The sequence below is a fragment of the Trichosurus vulpecula genome, chromosome 3 (genome assembly GCF_011100635.1).
Source record: "Trichosurus vulpecula isolate mTriVul1 chromosome 3, mTriVul1.pri, whole genome shotgun sequence".
NCBI classification, from domain to species: Eukaryota; Metazoa; Chordata; class Mammalia; order Diprotodontia; family Phalangeridae; genus Trichosurus; species Trichosurus vulpecula.
This window is the reverse complement of record NC_050575.1, coordinates 316,826,474-316,847,828: the sequence shown is the minus strand read 5'-3', so window position 1 is coordinate 316,847,828 and position 21,355 is coordinate 316,826,474. Positions and strand designations below refer to the sequence as shown.

Below are 21,355 nucleotides of genomic sequence, written 5' to 3'. Positions count from 1 at the left end.
GGAAGAAAAGACAACAATTATGTTTATTTCCGGTACTTAGATTGTTATAAATGGTTTGGAAATTCAGGATTTGTTGTTTTTGGCTTTTTTAATTCATAATAGGGCAGAGAGGTAGCAAAGTGCATAGGGAGCTGACCTAACATCTGGGAAGATCTTGGTTCAAGGTCAGCTCCTGACATATACTAGCTTTGTGACCCTCAGGGAAGTCACTTCACCTCTGTGTCCTGGAATACGGTCTCACCCTGAGCTTGTTAGAAGGAGTTTCCTCCTCTGGGAATTGCTTGGACCAGCGAAATTACAGATCTGGTCTAGTCCCTTTCACGATCCCATCTTCAGGAGGGAGCAATGAGATTCGAGTTTTTACAGTAAATACATCTTAGTGATACTTTCTGTCTTCATATCATATTTACAACCTCCTCCATCCCCGAGATTAACCTCCTCTTATGATAAAGAAAAATATCCAATACAGTTACTGCAGCAATGCTATTTCAATAGTGTTTTGGCTTACAATCATGTATGTAAAATGAATTTTAAAACATGCTTTAAAATAAATGGTGAATGCTACCACCACCACCAGTAGCGCAGGGGCACTTTCAGGTTTATCCCTGCTTTACTGATGAGATAGCTGAGACACTAAGAAGTGAAGGGGCCTGCCTGGGATCATTAGGAATAAAAGCCTGTAGGGGCAGCTAGGTGGTGCAGTGAGTAGAGCACCAGCCCTGGAGTCAGGAGGACCTGAGTTCTAAATGCCGCCTCAGACACTTGACACACTTACTGGCTGTGTAACATTGGGCAAGTTACTTAACCCCCCAATTGCCCTGCCTTCTCTCCTCCAAAAAAATTTTTTTTTAAATTTTAAAAAGGAATTATACCGTTTTTCTGGCCAGTGGAATCATGTCATCTTATGCCCATATGACTGATACCAGAGAGACCTTTTCTGAACCAGGGAGGTTGACTGAACTTCTGGTTTGCTATTTAAATATTTGATTTGATGACTTCTCATTGAGAACAACATAACATGTAAATTTTGAACCTACAGTCAAATATATAAAATATATATGTATATGTATCCATATATATATGTATATATATTTATGCATTATTAGAGATTATATTCTCTCAGAAAAGGTTATTTGGAAGGCCATATCCAGGAAAGTAGTTTCTCCTGAATGGATATATAATATTCAAAAAAGCATAATAGCAATTTGAAACTTATCTGAAATCTTTAATTCATTTTTTTTTGTCTTTAGGTTGTAGATGATGAACTAGAAGAAAAAGATGCAAACTCACCCTGAAAACCTGTAATTTCCTTGAGATGAATAGCATGGACTTCTGAAGAAATTTGTTGAGGATTAATAAAAGATGTCATTTTCTTCAAAGAACTATAATTAAATGTGGCGATTATTTTTCTTTGTATTATTTGCTAATTTATTTCAATGTGATTGATATCCTATAAATGTGGACTTATTTCCAAATAATTTATTTTTTTTTGTTTTTTATTTCAATACAATTCATCTTTTGTATAAAGTATGGAGAGGCTTAAAATTATTTTTCCTTATCTATTTTGTTTATTTCTAAATGCGAAAAAAAGAACTAAGAAAAAATTATTTTCACATCTTGTGAATAAAATAAGAACAAGCCCTTTGCCCCCCCCCCCAAATCTCTCTTTACAGATATTCCTGGGTTTGTTTGTTTTTTCTATTTTGAAACAGTTCTAAAAGAAGTATCTGTAATCAGATTATGGTTCTTGAAAATGAAAATAGAAGGTTAAATTAAAGCTGTCCACTGCTTTCCTCAGGCCAGAGAGGGAAGAGTTTGTCTAAATTCACACCCCCTATTTCTAGCTGCCACCCTGGTTACCTGTCTTCCTCCAGCCTACCTTTTGTTGAGAGTTTATGGCATAGGACACTCCCATTCTCACCTAGACCACTTGAAGTGACCTTTGAACTTGGAGGGAGGGGTCTAGTAGAGTACTCCAAGGATCTAGCCTCTGCTCTCTTGTGTTCAACTTTTTTATCAGTGATTTGGATAATATTTTATGTTTATCACATCTGCGGATGACACAAAGCCAGGAAATGCTAGCTCACATACAATTTGGATGAGTCAAGCTATAACAGAATATTGGGCTGAATTTCATAATGAAAAATGTAAAGTCCTACACTTAGGTCCATAGAGTCATAGATTTGGAGTTGGAAGGAACCTTAGGATCATCTGCCTCAATTCCCTCATGCTGGAGGAAGCTGATGTGCTAGGTGAGGTTAACCAAGGTAGCAGAGCTAGGGTTTGAACCCAGGTCCTCTGATTCCAAATCTACAGTACCACACTTCCTCCTCAAAGATTAAAAACAAAAGAATCGGCATCACAGCAAAATGAGGAGAACATTGTACGCAGTAACAACCACAGTGTGCAATGACCAATTTAGATAGACTTAGCCCTTCTCAGCAACATAAGGACTGAAAACAATTCCAAAGGACTCATGATGGAAGATGCCATCCACGTCCAGAGAAAGAGCTATGGAGTCTGAATGCAGACTGGAGCAGACTATTTTTTTTGTTTTTTCTTTTGCATGCTTTCTCCCATTCATTATAATTCCATGCAACATGATTAATGTGAAAATGTGTTTAATAGGAATGTATGTGTAGAGCCCATAGCGGATTGCATGCAGTCTTGGGGAGGGAGGAGGAGAAAATTTTAAACTTATGGAAGTCAATGTTGAGAACTAAAATTAATTAAAAAAAAAAAGAATCGGCATCACAAGGAGAGGATGGTAAAAGGGTGGCTGGACAATGGTTTTCATGAACAAGACCTAGGACAAGGGTGGAGAAGCTGGGGCCTCGGCCTGAAAGCCAAATGTTCCCCACCCAGACTAGAGTTTTTAGTGGACCACAAGTTCAAAATGAATAGGCAGCCAAAGAAGCTTAGAGTGTCTAGAAGCATCATGTCCAGAAAGAGGGAGGGAGGTAAGAGTCCCACTGTGTCCCGTCCTGCTCCAACCCGGTCTGGAGAACTGTGTTTATTACACTTCAGGTTAGACCCAGACAAACTGAAAGGTGGTTGACTCAGTGAGAAGACTAGCAACTTTGCCACACATGAACCAGTGGAAAGAATGTTTAGTCCTGAGGAGACTTGGAAAGGAAAATGTTAGCTGCCTTCCTTGTGTAGAAAAGGGATTAGATTTGTTTTGCTTGGACTTGGTAAAACTAAAAGCAAATACTGAAAGTTTCAGAGCAGCAGATTTTGGTTCCTTTTTAAAAAGCTTTGGAAGGGAGGGAAGGAGCTTTCCGCAGGTGATCTTAAGGAACAGATAGATTGGTTTGTGAAGGATGATATAGAGGGAACTTGTTTTCAAGACTCTAAGGGCCCCTCCAACTCTGAGAATCTGGGATTTTATCATGAAAGCAGCTAACTTTTCCCCTAATATAAACCAATTTGTGCCCAAGTCCAAACCTGAATCTTTGAAGGAAGTAAAAAATGTAAACAAGTTACTTAAAAACTATCTCCTGCAAATCTTTCAAAACAACACACAAAGAAGCCTTGCTTAATCAAGTTTCTCCCTATAAATATCAAGGAACTGCTGAAGGAAAGGAAAGTAGTTTGAGGGATCCATACTACATTAACTTTACCATTAATTCCCCCATCATTTTAGGTAAGTAACTGTCTAGAAAGACCCATGATTTCACTGATGTAAGAAACTGCCAGGAAGGAAACTCCCATCTACCAATATAGACCAGTAACTCCTTGGCAACTTAGAAAATTTCCCGAGGCACTGAGAGTTCAAGCCATTAGGATGTTGGGTGTGGCTTGTCCTTTGTTCTTGAAGAGGACCATGACATCAGGGAGATGATGACACAACTTGCAATTGACTTTGATTTGAGGGAGGGAGGGCTGTGCAAAGTCACCAGCCTCACTTTCTCCTCCAGAGCCATCTGGGTCCAGTGGCCTGATATCAGTCTGGATGGCTGGAGATGGCCCAGAATGCCGATGACCTTTGGCCCTTTTAAGCTAAGGTCTTTTGAAGTTCTCAGTGAATAGGCCTCTTTAAGAAGTGAGTCAAGGGATGGCCTCTTTAATCAAACAAACAAAAAGAAACTGGAAGGAGAAGACCTTCAGGATTACTGGCCAAAAGAGAAATAGTTACTATTTACATTCACTCTGAGCCAGGAGGGCCGGAAAAATAACCATTGAGTGGTGATTGGGCAGGGACCTATTATAGTACATCCTTGAGACTCAGCCCCCTCTCCTCTCCCCTCCGCTCCTCCCACAGCCAATACATGACAAGATCGTGGGCTTGAACACAAGTCCTCCTGCCTGCCTACTAAGTGGCCAGCTTTCTATTCCCTATCATGTTTTTCAGAATTTAAATAAATCTCAAAAACTGATGAAAGTCACTCAGGTTGTCGACCTAGATCATCACATTAAATGGTCTTTTCTTAATGCTCATCCTTCTTGTCCTCTACAGCATCTGACACAGTTGGCCCCCATCCCCCTCCACACAGCCTTTCTTCTCTGGATTCCCCCTTCTCTGCTTTTCTTACTGTTCCTTGGTCTCCCTTGCTAGTTCCTCATTCATGTCGCAGTCTTTAACTGTAGGCCTTGTTTTGGGCCCTTTTCTGTCTCTACCTCCTCTCACTAGGTGGCCTCGTCAGTTCCCATTGGTTCAATTAACCTCTCAATTCGAATGACTCCCAAAAGTATATATCCTGCCCTAATCTCTCTCCTGAGCTCCAGCCTGCTCAGGTAATGCTGGAGTGATTCTCTAACGCTGTCAGTTTGAGCCCCAACTAGTGTACTTCCCCTCAAGATTATGAATTCAGAACCAATTAGTCAACCAGCCTTAAGTAGCTTTTAAAAGGGGGATATTCACTAAGGTGGTACAATAAAAACAGTACAAAATATTTCTGTGAACACATACGATAGGGTCTCCCACAAATACATACAGAGTCCAGGGAAATGTGGTCTCAGGCTTGGAGAGTACATGTGACAGAGGGGATAGTTCACAGCTTCTGGCTGCAAAAGTCCCTGTCTCCTTACGCAGCTGTAGTTTCTTTGCTAGGTCCCTGCAGAGCCATGGGTTCAGACCATCCTTGACTTCTGATCCATACATTGCCATCAGTTTGTCTGGGAATATTGTGAGGATAATAGTGAAAGGTGGGAAGCCCAATATCTTCTGGATCCTCTGCAGCTCATAAATTGCTCCTCCAGGCAAAGGGGGAGGAGGTAAGAGACTTGGTTAAGGCCAAAGCTGAGGACTTTCCTTTCTCCTCAGACAGTTCCTCCTTAAGGAAATACTAGAAAGTCAGGCTTGCTCTGACCTTTAGAATGAGACCAGTTCTCCAGCTGGATAATTTAAAATATGGAAGTCCATATTTCCTCAGCCTATGCAAACACTGCTTTTACAACATCACTACAATTCAAAGGGCTTTTTGCATTTAGTCTAAAACCTATGATTCATCGAGTGAACATCTTATCACAGGTTGGGTTGACTCAACTTGAATCAATCCCACCCTTACATTTGCATATATATGTAGGTATGTATGTATATATACATGTTGTCTCCCCCTCAGGATCCCCATGCCAAGACCACCCCTCTCTTTTTACTATTAGGAGACACCCTGTTTTCCAGACCCAGCAAGCAAGCTGTGCCCTGAACTTGGCATAACAACAATCCTTTGTATTCACCCTCTGGATGAACTCAGTCACAGCAAAATCCCAGAATTGTTTTGCACCAGCCCGTGTGGTCCTTGAGCTCAGACAAACACACGCAGGAACGATGTTCCAGTCATGAAGCCCTGCTATGAATCAAACTTGTCTCCTTGTTGCCGTCGCCCCTCATTGTCACGGCTATAGCTCCTTGTATAGACACTGCTATATGTATCAAGGTTTGGCCTCACTAAAGCCAGTCTCCTCCCAGAGGAGGCCCCGGCACATATGTCTAGTTTCCCTCCTCCAGTGGAATAAAGAAAGCTTCTTGCTTATGACTACTGTTACCTCTTTGGTATTTTATTTCTGAGAGTTAACTGTGGTTGTGATAACCTGTGTGGGTTCTTTGGTGTTTTTAGAGTTAACAGTGGTTGCATAACCTCTGTGACAATCTGGTCATTTATTTTCAGAGTTGATAGCCCTCATTAGCATTGTATGCTCCCTGAGGGCAGGGACCATTTTGCATTGCTTTTGTATCCCTAGCACATCATACTGTGCCTGGCACATAATAGGTGTTTAATAAATGTTTTATTTATTGATTAATTGATTGATAAAATGATCCATCTAGTCACCAGAACCAGAACCAATAATTTTGGCACCTGGGGCAAGCAGCATGAAATATATTCTTATATCAACATTTTATAGCAAATTCATTTGAAATTGTAGGGGAGACTCTGGGACATGAGGCGGAAAAAAGAGACCCTGGGGACACTGCCCCAGACGTACCAGATGAGCAAAGACTGAGGGACACCATGAGGTTGTTGGTTGGGAGAGAAGCTTCTAGTGACCTTTCTCTTTTAATTAATTATTCTTACTAGATAGCTAGGTGCTAAGTTCATTTGCTTCAAACTGATGAAGAGGGGGAAGGAAGGAAATAAGCATTTACATACTGCCAGGCACTGTGCTAAGCCCTTTACAAATATTCGATCCTTACAACAACCATGGGAGGACATGCTATTATTTTACAGTAGAGGAAACTGAGGCAGACAGAAGTTAAATGCTTTGCCCAGGATCACACAACTAGGAAGTATCTGAGACTGGATTTGAAGTTACTGTACATCTTTCTGACTCCACATCCAGTAATCTATCCATAGAACCATCTAGCTGCCTGTAAGCAGCTGAAAGGATATTGAAAGGGTATATAAGTAATTAAGCATGCCTTCAATTTCAGTATCCTGGGGCAAAGTCTCAATCATCTCAGCCTAGTTAATGCGCCACTACAACCTGTACCATATTTAATATACTGATTGCTCTTTGGAATCTACCAGAGAAGATGCACTGCTGATTTATCTTTAAAGCACAATTTAGGGGCAGCTAGGTGGTACAGTGGATAGAGCCTGGAGTCAGGAGGACTTGAGTTCAAATCTGACCTCAGACACTTGACACTTTCTAGTTGTGTGACCCTAGGCAAGTCACTTACCCTGATTGCCTTGAAAACAAAACAAAACAACAATTAAAGCACATTATAAATGAAGAGTTATCATTGTTATTGAGAGGTAGTGTGATATAGTGGAGTGTGAACCAGCCATCAAAGGCCTGGGTTCAAGTGTCGCCTCCATCCCTACTGGTTTTGTGACTACGCAGCGGAACAGTATTACATTTGCCTTGGTAGAGGGAGTTTTCTCACTAAGGAGTTTCCTACATAGATGAAATCATTGATCTAGATGGGGTGGGGTTTGGACAGAGGGAAGGTCTTACTATGTTTTCAGTTCCAGGTAATGAATATTTCAGTTCCAGGTAATGAATATTTCAGTGTTGATTTAAATACAGCTGCCTGTGTTAAAATTACAGCTTTAAGTAAGAAAAAAAAACAACAGTTCTCAACATTTTAAATATTTTCAGATCATGCCTAGATAGTGGAGCTAAATAGCAATATGGTATTTCCTTGTTAGAAACAGGTTGGCTGAGTGCACGCTTTCCCCATAGTTAACATCCTTTACCAGTTCCTAGTGTATATGTGGAATCATTTACCACAAGACCAATAAGATAAAACTACTGAAGTTAAATAGAAAAGGGTTCAGATTTTCTTTTAGGGCAAAATATGCTTTTCATTAGATTTCTCTCTCAGCATTTATCTAAAACAATACCCTTTAGAGAAGTACGTGCTTTTATAATGAAGTCCCTCCAAAGATCCTGACAGGATTCTGACTCCTGACTACCTCCTAAGTCTAATGTACTGTTTGGAGTTAGCATCTATTCAAATCCACATCTCTCAGCCCCCATCCATGATTCTTTGCTCTACCGAGGCAGGTGGCCTTGAAATCAGACCAAAAGACTTTTAATTGAAGCAAAATAACAAAGAATCATCTCATCCCACCACTCTCCCTTATCCTCAGGTTCTATCTCCCTGTATTATGAAGGCAGAATTTATAATTTCAAAGAGAATCATATATATGTCTGAAAGGTTCAGAACCGCAGGACATAAGGAATTCTCAAGGTAGGAGGCAGAAGAATTAAAGCATGTACTTAAGCTCCAGAGTAACAGACCCACAAACCAGCATCCCCATTTTGATATTTGGATCAAAAGCCTCCAGGCCCAATAAGTCCACCTCACAAGAGTAACCAGGAGGCCACAGAGAAGCATGATGGTATAAAGCAAAATCATATACATGCTTCCCCTCTATGGTAAAAAGATTACCCACTGGCCTCAAGTCCTTGCTCAGCACTCCTCAATCCACACGTAGGTCAGCTCTGCTACCGGCAGCTCCTGCTTCAGCTTTGGCTGTAGCTGCCTCTGGCTCCAACGGAAGCTGTTTTTAACCATCCGGCTAGCAGCTTCTGTGGGGGTGTAGCCGGCTTGCCGGAAAGCACAGGTTCTTTCAATCTGCTTAACCAAGGGAAGCAAGGTGAAGGGGCTGACAAGCTTACTTCAATCCAACATACAGACAGCACTCAGTTAGTTCAGGGGAGCATACAGACAGCATTCAGTTAGTTCAGGGGAAAAAGCCAGCACCTCGAACTTCAGAACATTCATTTAGTTCAGGAAAAAAGCCTCTGCTATCCCAGACATGCAAACTAGGCCCTCCCTGGAGTTAGCCCTACCCCACCAAGGTTCTACACCTAACAGGGCTCTGGTCCTGGGGCCCAGCACCCAGTAAGGCTCAATGAGATAAACTGAGTCACTCAAAGAAAACAAAGGCCATTCTGCTTACATTGTTAGTAGCAGAACAGACACTCTGCAGAAAATTTGGGTACCTAGGGCTATATCTCCCTCCCCACCCCTACACAGACCTCTTCCATCTTTATACCTCAGTCTACAGTGCCTCCCGGCTGCTCTGGACTACCTCCACAGGCGCACCTTGTAACTTCTCCACAGCTGCTTTAGATAAAGCAAGCAATTTCCTGGAGCTTTGACATCCTCAGAAGAGGAATTTACTCTGGTGCTTCCTGCATTTCTATATGTATATCCAGGTAAATCATGCTATGTTTTGCTTCTATAATTTTCTGACAAAAAAAAGAAATCCCTGTTAAGGTTTATTTTCTCCCTCCCTTTCTGCCCCTTTGTCCATAGCCGGTACGAAAAATAAAATCTAGAAAAGTCTAACGTTAAAAGACTATGGGATTTTAGGAATGTGGGAGTGTTGGGGGCGTGGCTGAGAGGGAACTAATATACTTCCATTAGAAATTGGGAGTTTCCCAAATCCTCCCCTCTTCCAAACTTCCCTATTACTGTTGCCAGTACCACCATCCTCCTGAGCACCCAAGCTCGGGGTCATCCTCAGCTCTTCGCTGCCAACCCCACATTACCCAATACCTATAATACCTTCACAACATCTCTGGTTTAAGTCCCCTTCTCTATTCTTACAGCTGCCACCCTGTTGCAGGCCCTCATCACCTGGTGCTTGGACTACTGCAATAGCCTTCTGTTTGGTCTTCCTTCCTCAAAGCTCCCCCTACTCCAGTCCAGATTCCACTCAGCTGCCGAAGTGGTCGTCCTAAAGAGCTCGTCTGACCCCTACTCAGTAAACTCCTGTGGTTTCTTATTACCTCCAGGAGCAAATACAAAATCCTCTGTTTGGCTTTTAAAGCCCTTCTTACTTTTCCAGTGTTCTTTTACATTATTTCATGTCCTCTGCATTCCTTGCCTTCATGTTGTCCCCCACACGTGACACTTCTTCTCCTGACTATACATTTTCAATGACTGTCCTCCATGCCTGGAATGTTCTCTCTTCTCTGCTTCACTCAAGCTTCTCTGGCTTCCTTCAAGATTCAATACAAATCCCACCTTTTTCAAGAGGCTTTTCCTAGGATCCTCCCTTGGATCGGCTCCCACTTATACTCTCTATATCTTATACACGCATAACTGTTTGTTTGTTGTCTCCCCCATTAAAGCATGAGCTTTTTGAGAGCAGGTACCGTTTATGCCTTTCTTTGAATCCCTGTTGCAGTCTAGGGGTGCTGGGAACCCTGAAATTCAAGGACAAAAGGTGCAGGTCTGCCTGGAAAGAATTTAACTCAAGCCTTCTTTCAGTCCAAGTAACAAGGTTTATGAAAACACTGGTTGGGGTGGGCAAGATTTTGAGAATCTGTATTATTTGTTTTGCTAATAGAAATGGCCAGATTTTAAGGATCTGAGCAATTTAATGGGGGAAAGATGGACTTTTTATCCAAAAAGACTGTGGGAAGATCTGGATGTGATCTAGGACTGGCCAATAGTTTGGGGTGACCCAGAGATAACAGAAGGGGTCTAGATGGGATTAAGGGTGGGAAGTAGGCTGGAGTGGTCTAGGGGTAACAGACTAGGAAGGGCTGGGCTGGGTCAGAGGTAACAGAGAATGAAGGGTTGGGGTTGGGGGCAGGGGACACGCCACGATGAAAGGACGATTAAAAGGTTACTGGGATGGGTGCTGCCTCAGGTGAACACCAGGGACTGGGCCATGTGGGAAAGCCCAGGGGCTTTTCCTTTTTGGGGTCCAGATCCCAAAGACATGGTCTTTTCCTTTCAGGGGTTCAGATTCCATCCCCAGACTTAGTGCAGTGCCTGACATAGTTGGCGCTTAATAAATGCTTACTGACTCACTGACAAATGCATGGAAATCTGAGGCTGGTGGCCAAAGAATTTAACAGAGGAAAAAGAGGATTTTAAATCAGATCATATTAAAGCCATAGAAATTTCTTTAGACCTCTGTTGGGGTACTTTTATCCAGCTTGACTGATAGGATACTTCCTGAGGACTTTCCAGAATGATTTGAACAAACATTCATGAATTTAGAGTATCTTGTAAGTAAGACCACTGATTCCAACTCGACTCGTTGGGAATATATGTCCACTAGGCCAGGAACTAGGCTCCCTTAGTGGACTTTCTTCACACTGAAAATGGCACAAATAGGGCATGTAAGGTGTATTAGAGCCCTATATTTGAAATCAGGAGACTTGTCTTTTTAAATCCTATCCTTATTTATAACCCCTATTAGTTGTGTGATTATGAATAAGTCTTAGTCTTATGGTACGAACCTCTGTTTTCTCTTCTGTAAAATGGGCCTAATAAAATTTGTAGTAACATCTCAGAGTTGTGGTGAGAAAAGCCTTTTGTAAATTCTACAGCACTATAGGAAAGGGAGAGTGTAGGAGAAATTTTTTTTGAGGGGGGAAGGCAGGGAAATTGGGGTTAAGTGACTTGCCCAAGGTCACACAGCTAGTAAGTGTGTCAAGTGTCTGAGGCCAGATTTGAACTCAGGTCCTCCTGACTCCAGGGCTGGTGCTCTACTCACTGAGCCTCCTAGCTGCCCTGAGAAATATTTTTTAAACTTGCAAAGGGACTATTCTCCAAGCCCTTAGCCTTTATATGTAGTAGGTAAACTGGTGCTATGTATATATCCATTAATGCAAGTTCCCAAAAGATCTCTACTGGGAGCCTAGTTTGAGTTACTTTCAAGTAATGAAATTATAAATCTTTTAAAATATTACGGTTCAGATTTTTAAGGTATCCAACTTGACTTTTCCCAAAATTAGTCTGAATTAGCATAATCACATTTAATTTTGTTCCTAATTATAGAATAATTTGAACCTAAATGTCCAGGGTGTTTTTTAAAAACAATAATAATAATTCAATTAAAAACCAGTTCCTTTAATTTTTATAAAAAGGCAAATAGGCCCAGCTCAAAAGTTTCCTTCATTAAGCCTTTCTTATCTGATCTCTTTTTCCTCTGTATCTCTCTGTGCCTGGCTTATTCAATATAGTTGAATAAACATTTATTAAATATCTACTGTGTGCAAAGACTTTTAATTAGGCACACCAAATCCTGCCCTCAAGGACATCATAATCTAATGGGGAAGATTATTGACACAAATATCTATGATCCAAGGGAGTTGAGCGGAAAAGATGGTTTCTGACAAAATGCTGATAAGCTTTAGCAGTCTATCAACAAGTTTATTAAGCACCTACTATGTGCCAAGCACACTGCTAAGTGTTAGGCATGCAAAGAAAGGCAACAACATAATTCCTGACCTCAAGGAGCTCACATTCTAAAGGAGGAAACATGTAAACAAGATACATTCAGTTTAAATGGGAGATAATCTCAAAGGGAAGTCAGGAAGTGGACAACAGGAAGAATAATAAGGGACTTGTGAACAGAGAGTGGGGAGAGGCCTTTTGCTGCAGGTGGGATTTGACTCGAGTCTTTAAAGAACCCAGGGAAGCCAGAAGGTAGAGGTCACAAGGCAGTTCTTTCCAGGCATGAGGAGCCAGCCAATGGAAAGATATGGAGTCAGAGATAGTGTATCATGTGCAAAGAACTACAAGTAGGGCATTGTAGCTGGATCACAGAGTATGAAGAGGAAAATTAAGTGTAAGAAACCTGTAAAGGTAGGAGGGTTGCAAGGGGAAAATTTTCAGTTGGCAGATGGAGAAGGAAGGCCTTCAGAAAAGGCTACATGCAGGAGGTGTCATCTTTGAGACACAGAGTTTCAACGAAAAAAGGTCGTAACAGTACACATTTCATACATGGGGGGGGACATGGAGCAAGGGCCTGAAAATGAGAGAATACAGATATACACTGTAAGACTAGATCTAATGTGGCTGGAATACTATATCTGGGAATTTACATATACACACACACATACACATATGTACGCATCATATACATACGTATATTCATATATGTTTGTGTATATACACACAGAATTACACATAAATACAGTGTGTATGCATATGATATGTACATGTATGTGTGTATACGTTCTGTCAAAGACCATCCTTTTCTTTATCCTTTGTTGCTTATCCTTCATTTCAAAAGAGGACCGCAGATAACACAGGGTGATATCTTGACTTGCATGTGAATTGGATGTAAGTGAGGCAGAGTTTCACAAAGTCCTCAGCCTTCCTCTTTCTTCTAGAGTCATTGAAGTTCAGTGGCAAGACATCCAGTGGATGACCTTGGCATCATTGATGTCTGACCAAGCTTCACAGCACCTGCTTCCTGGAACAAATTCTTCTCATTTGCTTATTTAATAGGAGGAAGTCTTCACATGCTTGGGTTAGACATCCCCATAACTCACGGACTGACTTGAGGCCTGTTGGTTACCTTCAACCTGATGTAGCCCATCTGCTGAGATGTTTTTATTGGGGTATAGCTTCTTGGAGCCACAGGTGAGAGGCTGCTCGGATACCACCTCTTCAGTGAAGCCTTTCTTGACTTCAGCTTCAGGTAAACATAATCTTTCTTCCCTAACACATCTCATAAACTTTTATTGGACCTCTCTCTTACATTTATCCTATTTCCTGTATCAGTTATTTGGGTATGTTCCACCCCTACTCGCTAGCTTGTAAACTGCATGAGAATAGTGTCTACAGATATAACTCCATATATTTTTAGATCTTCAGAGTTTAACAGTGCTTCACACAAAGTGGTTCAGTCAGTAAGCATTCACAAGCACCTACTAGGTGTCAGGCATTATGCTAAGCACTGGAAACAAAAAGACAAAAAACAGTCCCTTCTTTCAAGGAGAAGACAACATGCAAGCAGCTATGTACTAACAAGCTGTAGATGGAAAATTGTAGATAATCAACTGAGAGAAGGCCCTGTAGGGAGAAGCTTCCTGTAGAAGATTGTGTTTTAGCTGGGGCTTACAGGAAGCCAGGAGGCAGAGATGAGGAGAGAGCATTCCAGGCATAGAGGACAGCTGGAAAAAATACCTGGACTTGGGAGATAAGAGGAAATTCAAGGAACACAGTAAGATCTGTGTCACTGGATCCTCCAGTAAGCAGTAGTAAGGTATAAGAAGACTAGAAAGGGATGGGAGAGGGCAGGTTACAAAGGGTTCTGAGAGCCAAACAAATTTTTATGTTTGATCCTGGAGGTGATAGGGAGCCCTCTGAAGTTTACTGAATGGAGGGAAGGGTGTGTGACAATTTGACAGCTGAGTGGAGGATAAACTCCAGACCTGAAGCAGGGAGACCAACCAGAAAGCTATTGCAATGGTCCATTCATAAAGTGGTGAGGCAGAGGTAACTGCACCAGAGTGGTGGAATTTTCAAAGGATTTAAGGAGGCACATAGGAGATATGTTATGAAAGTAGAATCAACAACTGACTAGAGATGAGGGGGGCAAGAAAGTGAGAAATTGAGGATGATACTTAGGTTGTGCATCTGGGTGACTGGAGGGTTGGTGGTGCCCTCAAAAGTAATAGGAAAATTAGGAAGAAGTGGGACAGTAGGGAGATAATCAGTTCAGTTTTGGATATGTAAGGTTTAAGACGCCTACTGGACAACCAGTTCAAGATGTTCAACAGGGGACTAGAGGTGAAACTCTTGAAGTTAGGATTAGGGCTGGATAAGTAGATGTGAAAATCATTGGCATAGAGGGAATAATTGAATCAATGGGAGCCAATGGTGAAAGGATATAGAAGGAAAAGAGACTTGGGACATACCCATAGAGAGCAGAAGTAACATGGAAAAAGATTCAGTGAAAGAGACTGAGAAGGAACCATCAGATAGGAAGAAGAAGGATAGAGTTGTGTCACCCATAAACCTAGAATAAAGGAAGTATCAAGGACAAAAGGGTGATCAACAAATATCAAAGGCTACTGAAAGGTGGAAAAGGATAAGGACTGAGAAAAGGCTATTAGATCTGGATCACTGGTAACTTTGAAGAGAGCAGTTTCAGTTGAATGATGGAATTGGAAATCAGACCGAAGATAATTAAAATAGTGAGAGGAAAGGAAGTGAAGGGAGGTTCTTGATAAATTACTTGTTTAATTGGGGTTATAGGATTTACGGCTAAAACCTAGTAAAGAGACGATCAACAAGCATTTATTAAGCACTTACAATGTGCCCCGAACTGTGCTAATGATACAAAGAAAGGCAAAAATGGTTCTTACCTTCCAGGAGCTAGCATTCTAATTGAAGAGACGACATGAAAACAACTATGCATACAAGGTGGTGAGGGGGAGGCAGTAAGGGAGAAGGGAGACCAAGTGAAAATGTGCGAAGTCCTGAGATAGTATCCTGCACCTGAGGCCCATGTCAGGGGATTATTAAATATGTGAGAGAGAAGAAGCCAAGCTTTCAAGACATATTTGCTATTGGGCTGGTAGGCAAGAGGATCCACAGGTAGGGAGGACTTTTTAACCTTAGATGGGATTCAGTGAGACACCTTCCAGCTACTAATTTTTCTTTGAAAGAAATAATCAGAACGAGACCTAGAAGGTTCCATCTCTTCCAAATACGATAATGTAAACTGGAGAGAATCTTGTGGGAGAGGGGGTTTGACAAGGACGTGGTGTCTGGAAAAAAGCCTGTTTCAGAAGGTAGGATTTGACCTGAGTCTTAAAAGACACCAGGGAAGCCAGGAGGAAAAGGTGAGGGGCTTTAAAAGCCAAAACTGAGGAGGTATTTATATTTAATCCTGGAGGTAATAGGAAAGAAACACTGGAGCTCATTTAGTCTAACCCTCTCATTTTACAGAAACTGAGGTTGAGGCACTAGAAATGTCTTGCCCAAAAGTCACTCAGGTAAAGAGAATAGAGGGGCAGCTAGGTGGCACAGTGGACAGAGTGCCAGGTGTGGAGTCGGGAAGACTTATCTTCCCGAGTTCAAATCTGACCTCAGATACTTCCTAACTATATGACCCTGGGAAAGTCACTTAACTCTGTTTGCCTCAGTTTCCTCACCTGTAAAATGAGTCAGAGAAGGAAATGGCAAATCATTATAGTATCTTTGCCAAGAAAACCTCAAATAGTATCACAAGAGGTAGATACACTGAACACCAACAAAGAGAGAAGAGTCCAAAGTCAAGCCCAGGTCTCCTGACTTCAAATTGAATATATTTGATTCTACATTGCACTGAACTGAACTAAAAGGAATCACAGGTAATAAAAATAACAGTGCAGATAATCTTTTTTTGAAATTAAGTTTGTGAAAACATTCTCTTGTGTGGAGTAGCTATTTTCAAGAATAAGGAATGTTAGTTGTGCACCCAGAGGTATTTTTAAACTACAGCCTTAGGAAAGGTATGTACTGCTAAGTGTTCTCAAGCAATAGACTTTCACCATGTAACCCCAAAGCCACATTTTCAGTGATCACTAAGCAAAAAAGTCATATGACCAAGGTATACCTTGTGGAGTGTTGGAAAAGCTGCAGATTATTAGTGAAAGATTCACAGTTTGCCGGATGTGAATCTCCCTGCCTTAAGCCTTTTTATTACTAAACAAGGCTGCCTACGGTACATTTTTTTTTTTTGTACCACAAGGTCAACTGGTTTTCAGGGAACTTGCCCCATTTTCTTCTAATTAAAGCAATCTTGCCACAGCCAAGCTTTCAAGACATATTTGATATTGGGCTGGTCGGCAAGAGAATCCACGGGTAGGGAGGACTTTTTAAACTTACATAGGATTTGATGATACACCTTACAGCTATCTAATTTTGCTTTGAAAGAAATAATCAAAATGAGACCTAGAAGTTTCCATCTCTTCCAAATACAATTCTGACTGTTCTAAATTCTTTATCCCTGCCTCGTCCCATGCTATGGTAGTATTCAAAAGATTGTTGTTGTTCAATAGACCTAGCCTGGAGTCAGGATGATCTGAGTTCCAATTTGGCTTGAGACACTAACTCGGTTACCTTGGGCAAGTCCCTTAATCCTGTTTACCTCAATTTCCTCATCTGTAAAATGACCTAGAGAAGGAAATGGCAAACCACTGCAGTATCTTCGCCAAGAAAACCCCAAATAGGGTCACAAAGAGTCAGACACCACTGAAAAACAGCTCACAACAACAATCCACTGAAGGAAGCTTCACAACAGCCTTTGCTTGGGATCAAAAGCCAATATTTACATTTTGAATGAGTATTCTTGTATGTCTTAATAGTCCTTGATTGTTTTTAATCACAACTAATAATTATTATAATATAAATTCAAATTTAGGATATTATTCTGACACCAACAATTCTCAGTCTTCATCCTTGGTCTCTCTGGAGCATTTGGTTTTGGTTATTTGTATCCCCTTAGGATTTTTTGTCTTTTTTTTATTGTGAACTTATCAACCATCAACACAGATATTTCAATTTACAAGAGCTTTCTTAATTGGCTGCACTTAGTATCTGTGGGTGTATCTGTCTTTCTCTGCCTGGCTATGTGGGCTAGTCATTTCCCTCCACTGAATTTGTCTCCGTTGAATAGCCCCTTCCTCTACTGCCCTTCTTCTTCTCATCCTTCTGGTCCTGCCCTCTCTGTATACTAAATTAGGATTATAGGATTTAAAGCTAAAAGAAACCTTAGAGATCACCTAGTCCCAAAGCCTCATTTTACAGATTATGAAACTGAGGCTCAGAAATTGTCTTTCTTTTCTGTGCTTTTTGGTTGGGAAAGGGTTTTTTTTGCAAATAATAGGAGAAACAGTAGTAACCTCTGAAAATCTTATGAAGCGTTATCTGTCTGCAAGCTCTATTACTGTGTATCTGGAAGTTTGGAAGTGTTGAGGGCTAGGGATGCTGGGATCCCGAAATAGTGACACACGGGTCCTGCCTGAATGGATTCAGCCCAAGCCTGCTTTCAGCCAAAGAAAAAAACAGAGTTTATTAAAAATCCTCCAAATTGGGCAGACTCTGGAGGAACCTGTGCATTTAAATCACTACTGCAAGCAGGCCAGAATGAATCTGAGCACTTCCATGAAAACGAGATAGATCTTACATACAGAAAGACTGTGGGAGGGATCTAGGGGTGGCCAAGTAGTCTGGGGTGACTGGAGGAGTAGTCCAGGCAGGATCTTGATGGGACTGGGATGACTAGAGGTCTGAACCAGCTTCAAGAGAATGGGATTTCAATAGGATCAAGGGTGGAAAGTGGCTGGAGACAATCCGGAGGTAACAGACAATGAAGGGCTAGGCTAGGTTAAGGGTAACAGAGATTTGGGCATAGCAATAATGAAAAGCTTACGGCCTCAGGCGTAAGCCAGATCACGTGGAAAGATTCAAGGAGAGCTCAAGGGGTTTCCAGAGCCCGTACCCCTTCAGAATGTTAGAAACATACTCACATTGTCTAGGAATAAGCAAGACTCGTTGGGAAGTCAGGAACGTTTTAATTACAATTTACATTTATTCCCCCTGAATAAATGGGTACCTCCCCTGAACAGAGTACAGGAGAAAGTACAAAGGACTCAGATGGAAACCAGTCTTTTAATAGATCCTCACCTAGAATCTCCCGCCAGGCTCTTCATTGGCCAGATACAACCCCCTGACTGCCTGTCATGCCCTCCTCAAATGGCTCATTTAAGCATGCGTCAGAGGCTTCTCTGACCTTTCACCTGACTGACCTGAGGCCTGGTTCTGCTAAAGCTGGGGTGGGGGAGTGGGGGAAGCACACCTTCAATTCTGTGGAAACAAAACTCCTCTGCCCATTTCTTACAAGAAGAAATTTGGTTTCCTCCCCCCCTCTCCCCCGCCCCCGACTGTTTGTGAACATACTGTGAACATACTTTCCCTCTGACTCTTTAGCACAGGGCACTGTAAAAAGACACTGGAAAAGAGCAATGCTTTAATCTTCCAAGGTTCAGTCCCAGTAGGATTTGGGAGTGCGAACTCTGCCTGAAGTACTCTTGTAAACTGAGGTCAACAAATGTTTAACTGGGGGGAGAATGTATCCTCATTTTAAGTAATTTAATCTTATAACGTCCAGAGAGCTTACTCAAATCAATCAATCAGAGGTGTAAACTAGGTAAGAAAAAGTCAATAATTTTGAGAGGATTAAAGTGCTTTGATTATTGAACAGATAGATGACAAACACACAGGAAACACATTTTGTCAGTCAACAATCAAGAAATATTAACACGGACATGTGCCCTGGTACATATAAAGAAAGATAGGGAAAAAAATAAAGTCCCTGCCCTCAAGAATTCACATTCTAGTGGAGGAGACAAAGTGCAAACAATTATTTATGTATTATATGTATGTATGTATGTATGCAAGCAAGATATATACAGTATAAATTTATAGAGAAGCTTAGAAAAGCGGTGGAAGGATGGAAGCATAGGGGGGACGTGAAGTCTTAAAAAAGTCTCTTGCAGAAGGTGAAATTCAATCTTAGTCTTGGAGGAGACCAGGGAAGCCCGAAGGTGGAGATGAGAAAGGAGAGCATTTCAGGTATAGCAGTTAGCCAGCTAAAAGGCACTGAGTCGAGAGAGGGAAGGACTTGTGTGAGGAGAAGCAAAAAAGCCTGTCTATCTGGATTGTAGGAAGTGGCAGGAAGTAAAACAAGAAGACTGGAAATTTAGGAGAGGTGTGAAGGACTTTAAGGACTCCTCTCCCTATCCTTCTTTCTCCTTCCTCTTCCTCTTAACACTGTTCTTGCTATACCTTCTCAGTAAATCACTTTCTAAAAGCTTATGTAGGGGCAGCTAGGTGGCGCAGTGAGTAGAGCACCAGCCCTGGAGTCAGGAGGACCTGAGTTCAAATCTAGCCTCAGACACTTGACCACTTACTAGCTGTGTGACCTTGGGCAAGTCACTTAACCCCAATTGCCCCGCCTTCTCCCCTAAAAAAAAGGCTTATGTAGTTTAATTAGCTGATAATGGGGACCACACTGATGGGGGCTTAGAAGCTATAGTTCTAGAAACTTTCTCAGAGTTACTCCTAGACCCTTGATTAAGCAGTGGTGAACAGCCTCTGGAGACCCAATCTATGAGTCTGAGTGCCCAAGTAGAGGAGTGGTTCCAGAGTTTACACAAAAATCATAGTTCTTAATCTGCTCTAAAATGTTCATTTTACTTGCAAAATCATTAGGGTTTGGGCTGCCCTAGTATTGGAAAGTGTTAAATTGCTAGCTTTATTACATTAGGTGTTGTCTGGAATGCAGAGCAATTACCAACTCCCTCCTCTGAGCTAGCAAACCACTATAAATATAAAGCAAGGATTTTTACTCCTGACAGGTCACATTTTGTGGTCAGAGTCAAACTCTCCTTTATGCACTATATGTTCTGTTCTGGCCAAAAGCAATTAACTACTAGCTCTTTCTGGTCTTGCCCTGATGGCTTTCATTTATGAGGATTGCCATAGATCATCTTCTGGAGTAACTAGGATTTGTGGCCTCTTCCTCCCTCTTGTTGAAGTTCTTCCTTGAAAACAGAGCTCAATTTTCCCCCTCAATCGTTAAGACTTTCCTAATGTCCCCCAGTGGAAAGGGATCTCTCCCTATAAAAATTTTCCTGGAGCACTTTTATTGGATCTCTCTTTTATTGCATACAACCTTTTATTGTACTTATGTGCAATTACTCTCCACTAGAGTTTTCCTCTGATGTTTCATTCCTCTATGGAGATGAGTCTGGGCTGTAGAAGGCCATAGACTCCAGGAGATCCTACTAAGTTAGGAAGGCTTTTGGTTTGGGCTGATGTGTATCTGAGAGCCAAGGTCAAGTGTTAAGTCCAGACAGGTTCATCAACAACCAGGTTGGGTGCCAGGGTGATCAGCCATAGAAAAATGTGTCTTGTTTAGCAAGGCAAGGAGTTGTGACCCACACTTTAATAGGATCAAGCACACTGATGAAGTTGCAGATTCTTAAAATATTTAAGTAAGTTTACATGATATTCTATCTCACCTAGTAGGTTGTAAGGGACATGAGTATAGGATCTACATTGATGGTCATCTTTTTATCCCCAACATGCCTCATGCATAGTAGGAGCTTAATAAATACTATTAAGCATATACTATGTGCCAGGCCCTGTCTTAGACACTAGGGATATAAATACAAAGAATGAAACAATCTTTACTCTCAGGGAACCTACATTTTTACACTAAAGTGAATTGAAAGTACCAAATATGCCAAAGTACCAACCTGTTTATTATTCAAGGATAATGTAACCAATAAAACATAAATCATTAGTAATCACTTGAGAACATTCAACCTTATTAAAGAACTGCAAATTAAAACAACTTTGAGCTATCACCTCACACTTACTAAATTGGCAAAAATAATGAAAAGCAATGAAACTAAATGTTAGAGAAGTTGTGGAGAAACTGATTATATTCATTGATTACTGGTGGCATTGCCAACTTCTAGAATGGTTTTGAAGCGCAGATCAGCAATACAAAGTAAAAGTTAGAATAATCAACATACCCTTTGAATTGGGAATATACCCTGAAAGAGGTATTAAGAGGGGCAGCTAGATGGTGTAGTCAGTAGAGCACTAGAGTCAGGAGGACCTGCGTTCAAATTCGGCCTCAGACAC

General features: G+C 41.3%; 1 protein-coding gene across 3 annotated transcripts in view; it reads left to right on the top strand.

Moving 5' to 3' along the window:
- Positions 1-1,416, top strand: part of NFU1 (NFU1 iron-sulfur cluster scaffold) — a 49,297-nt gene extending 47,881 nt beyond the window's left edge. For all 3 annotated transcript variants that reach the window (XM_036748206.1, XM_036748204.1, XM_036748205.1), the window contains one exon: positions 1,251-1,416. In XM_036748206.1, the coding sequence (XP_036604101.1) occupies positions 1,251-1,295 (45 nt within the window). In that variant the 3' untranslated portion in view covers positions 1,296-1,416. The remainder of the gene's footprint in view (positions 1-1,250) is intronic.
- Positions 1,417-21,355: the final 19,939 nt, after the last annotated feature.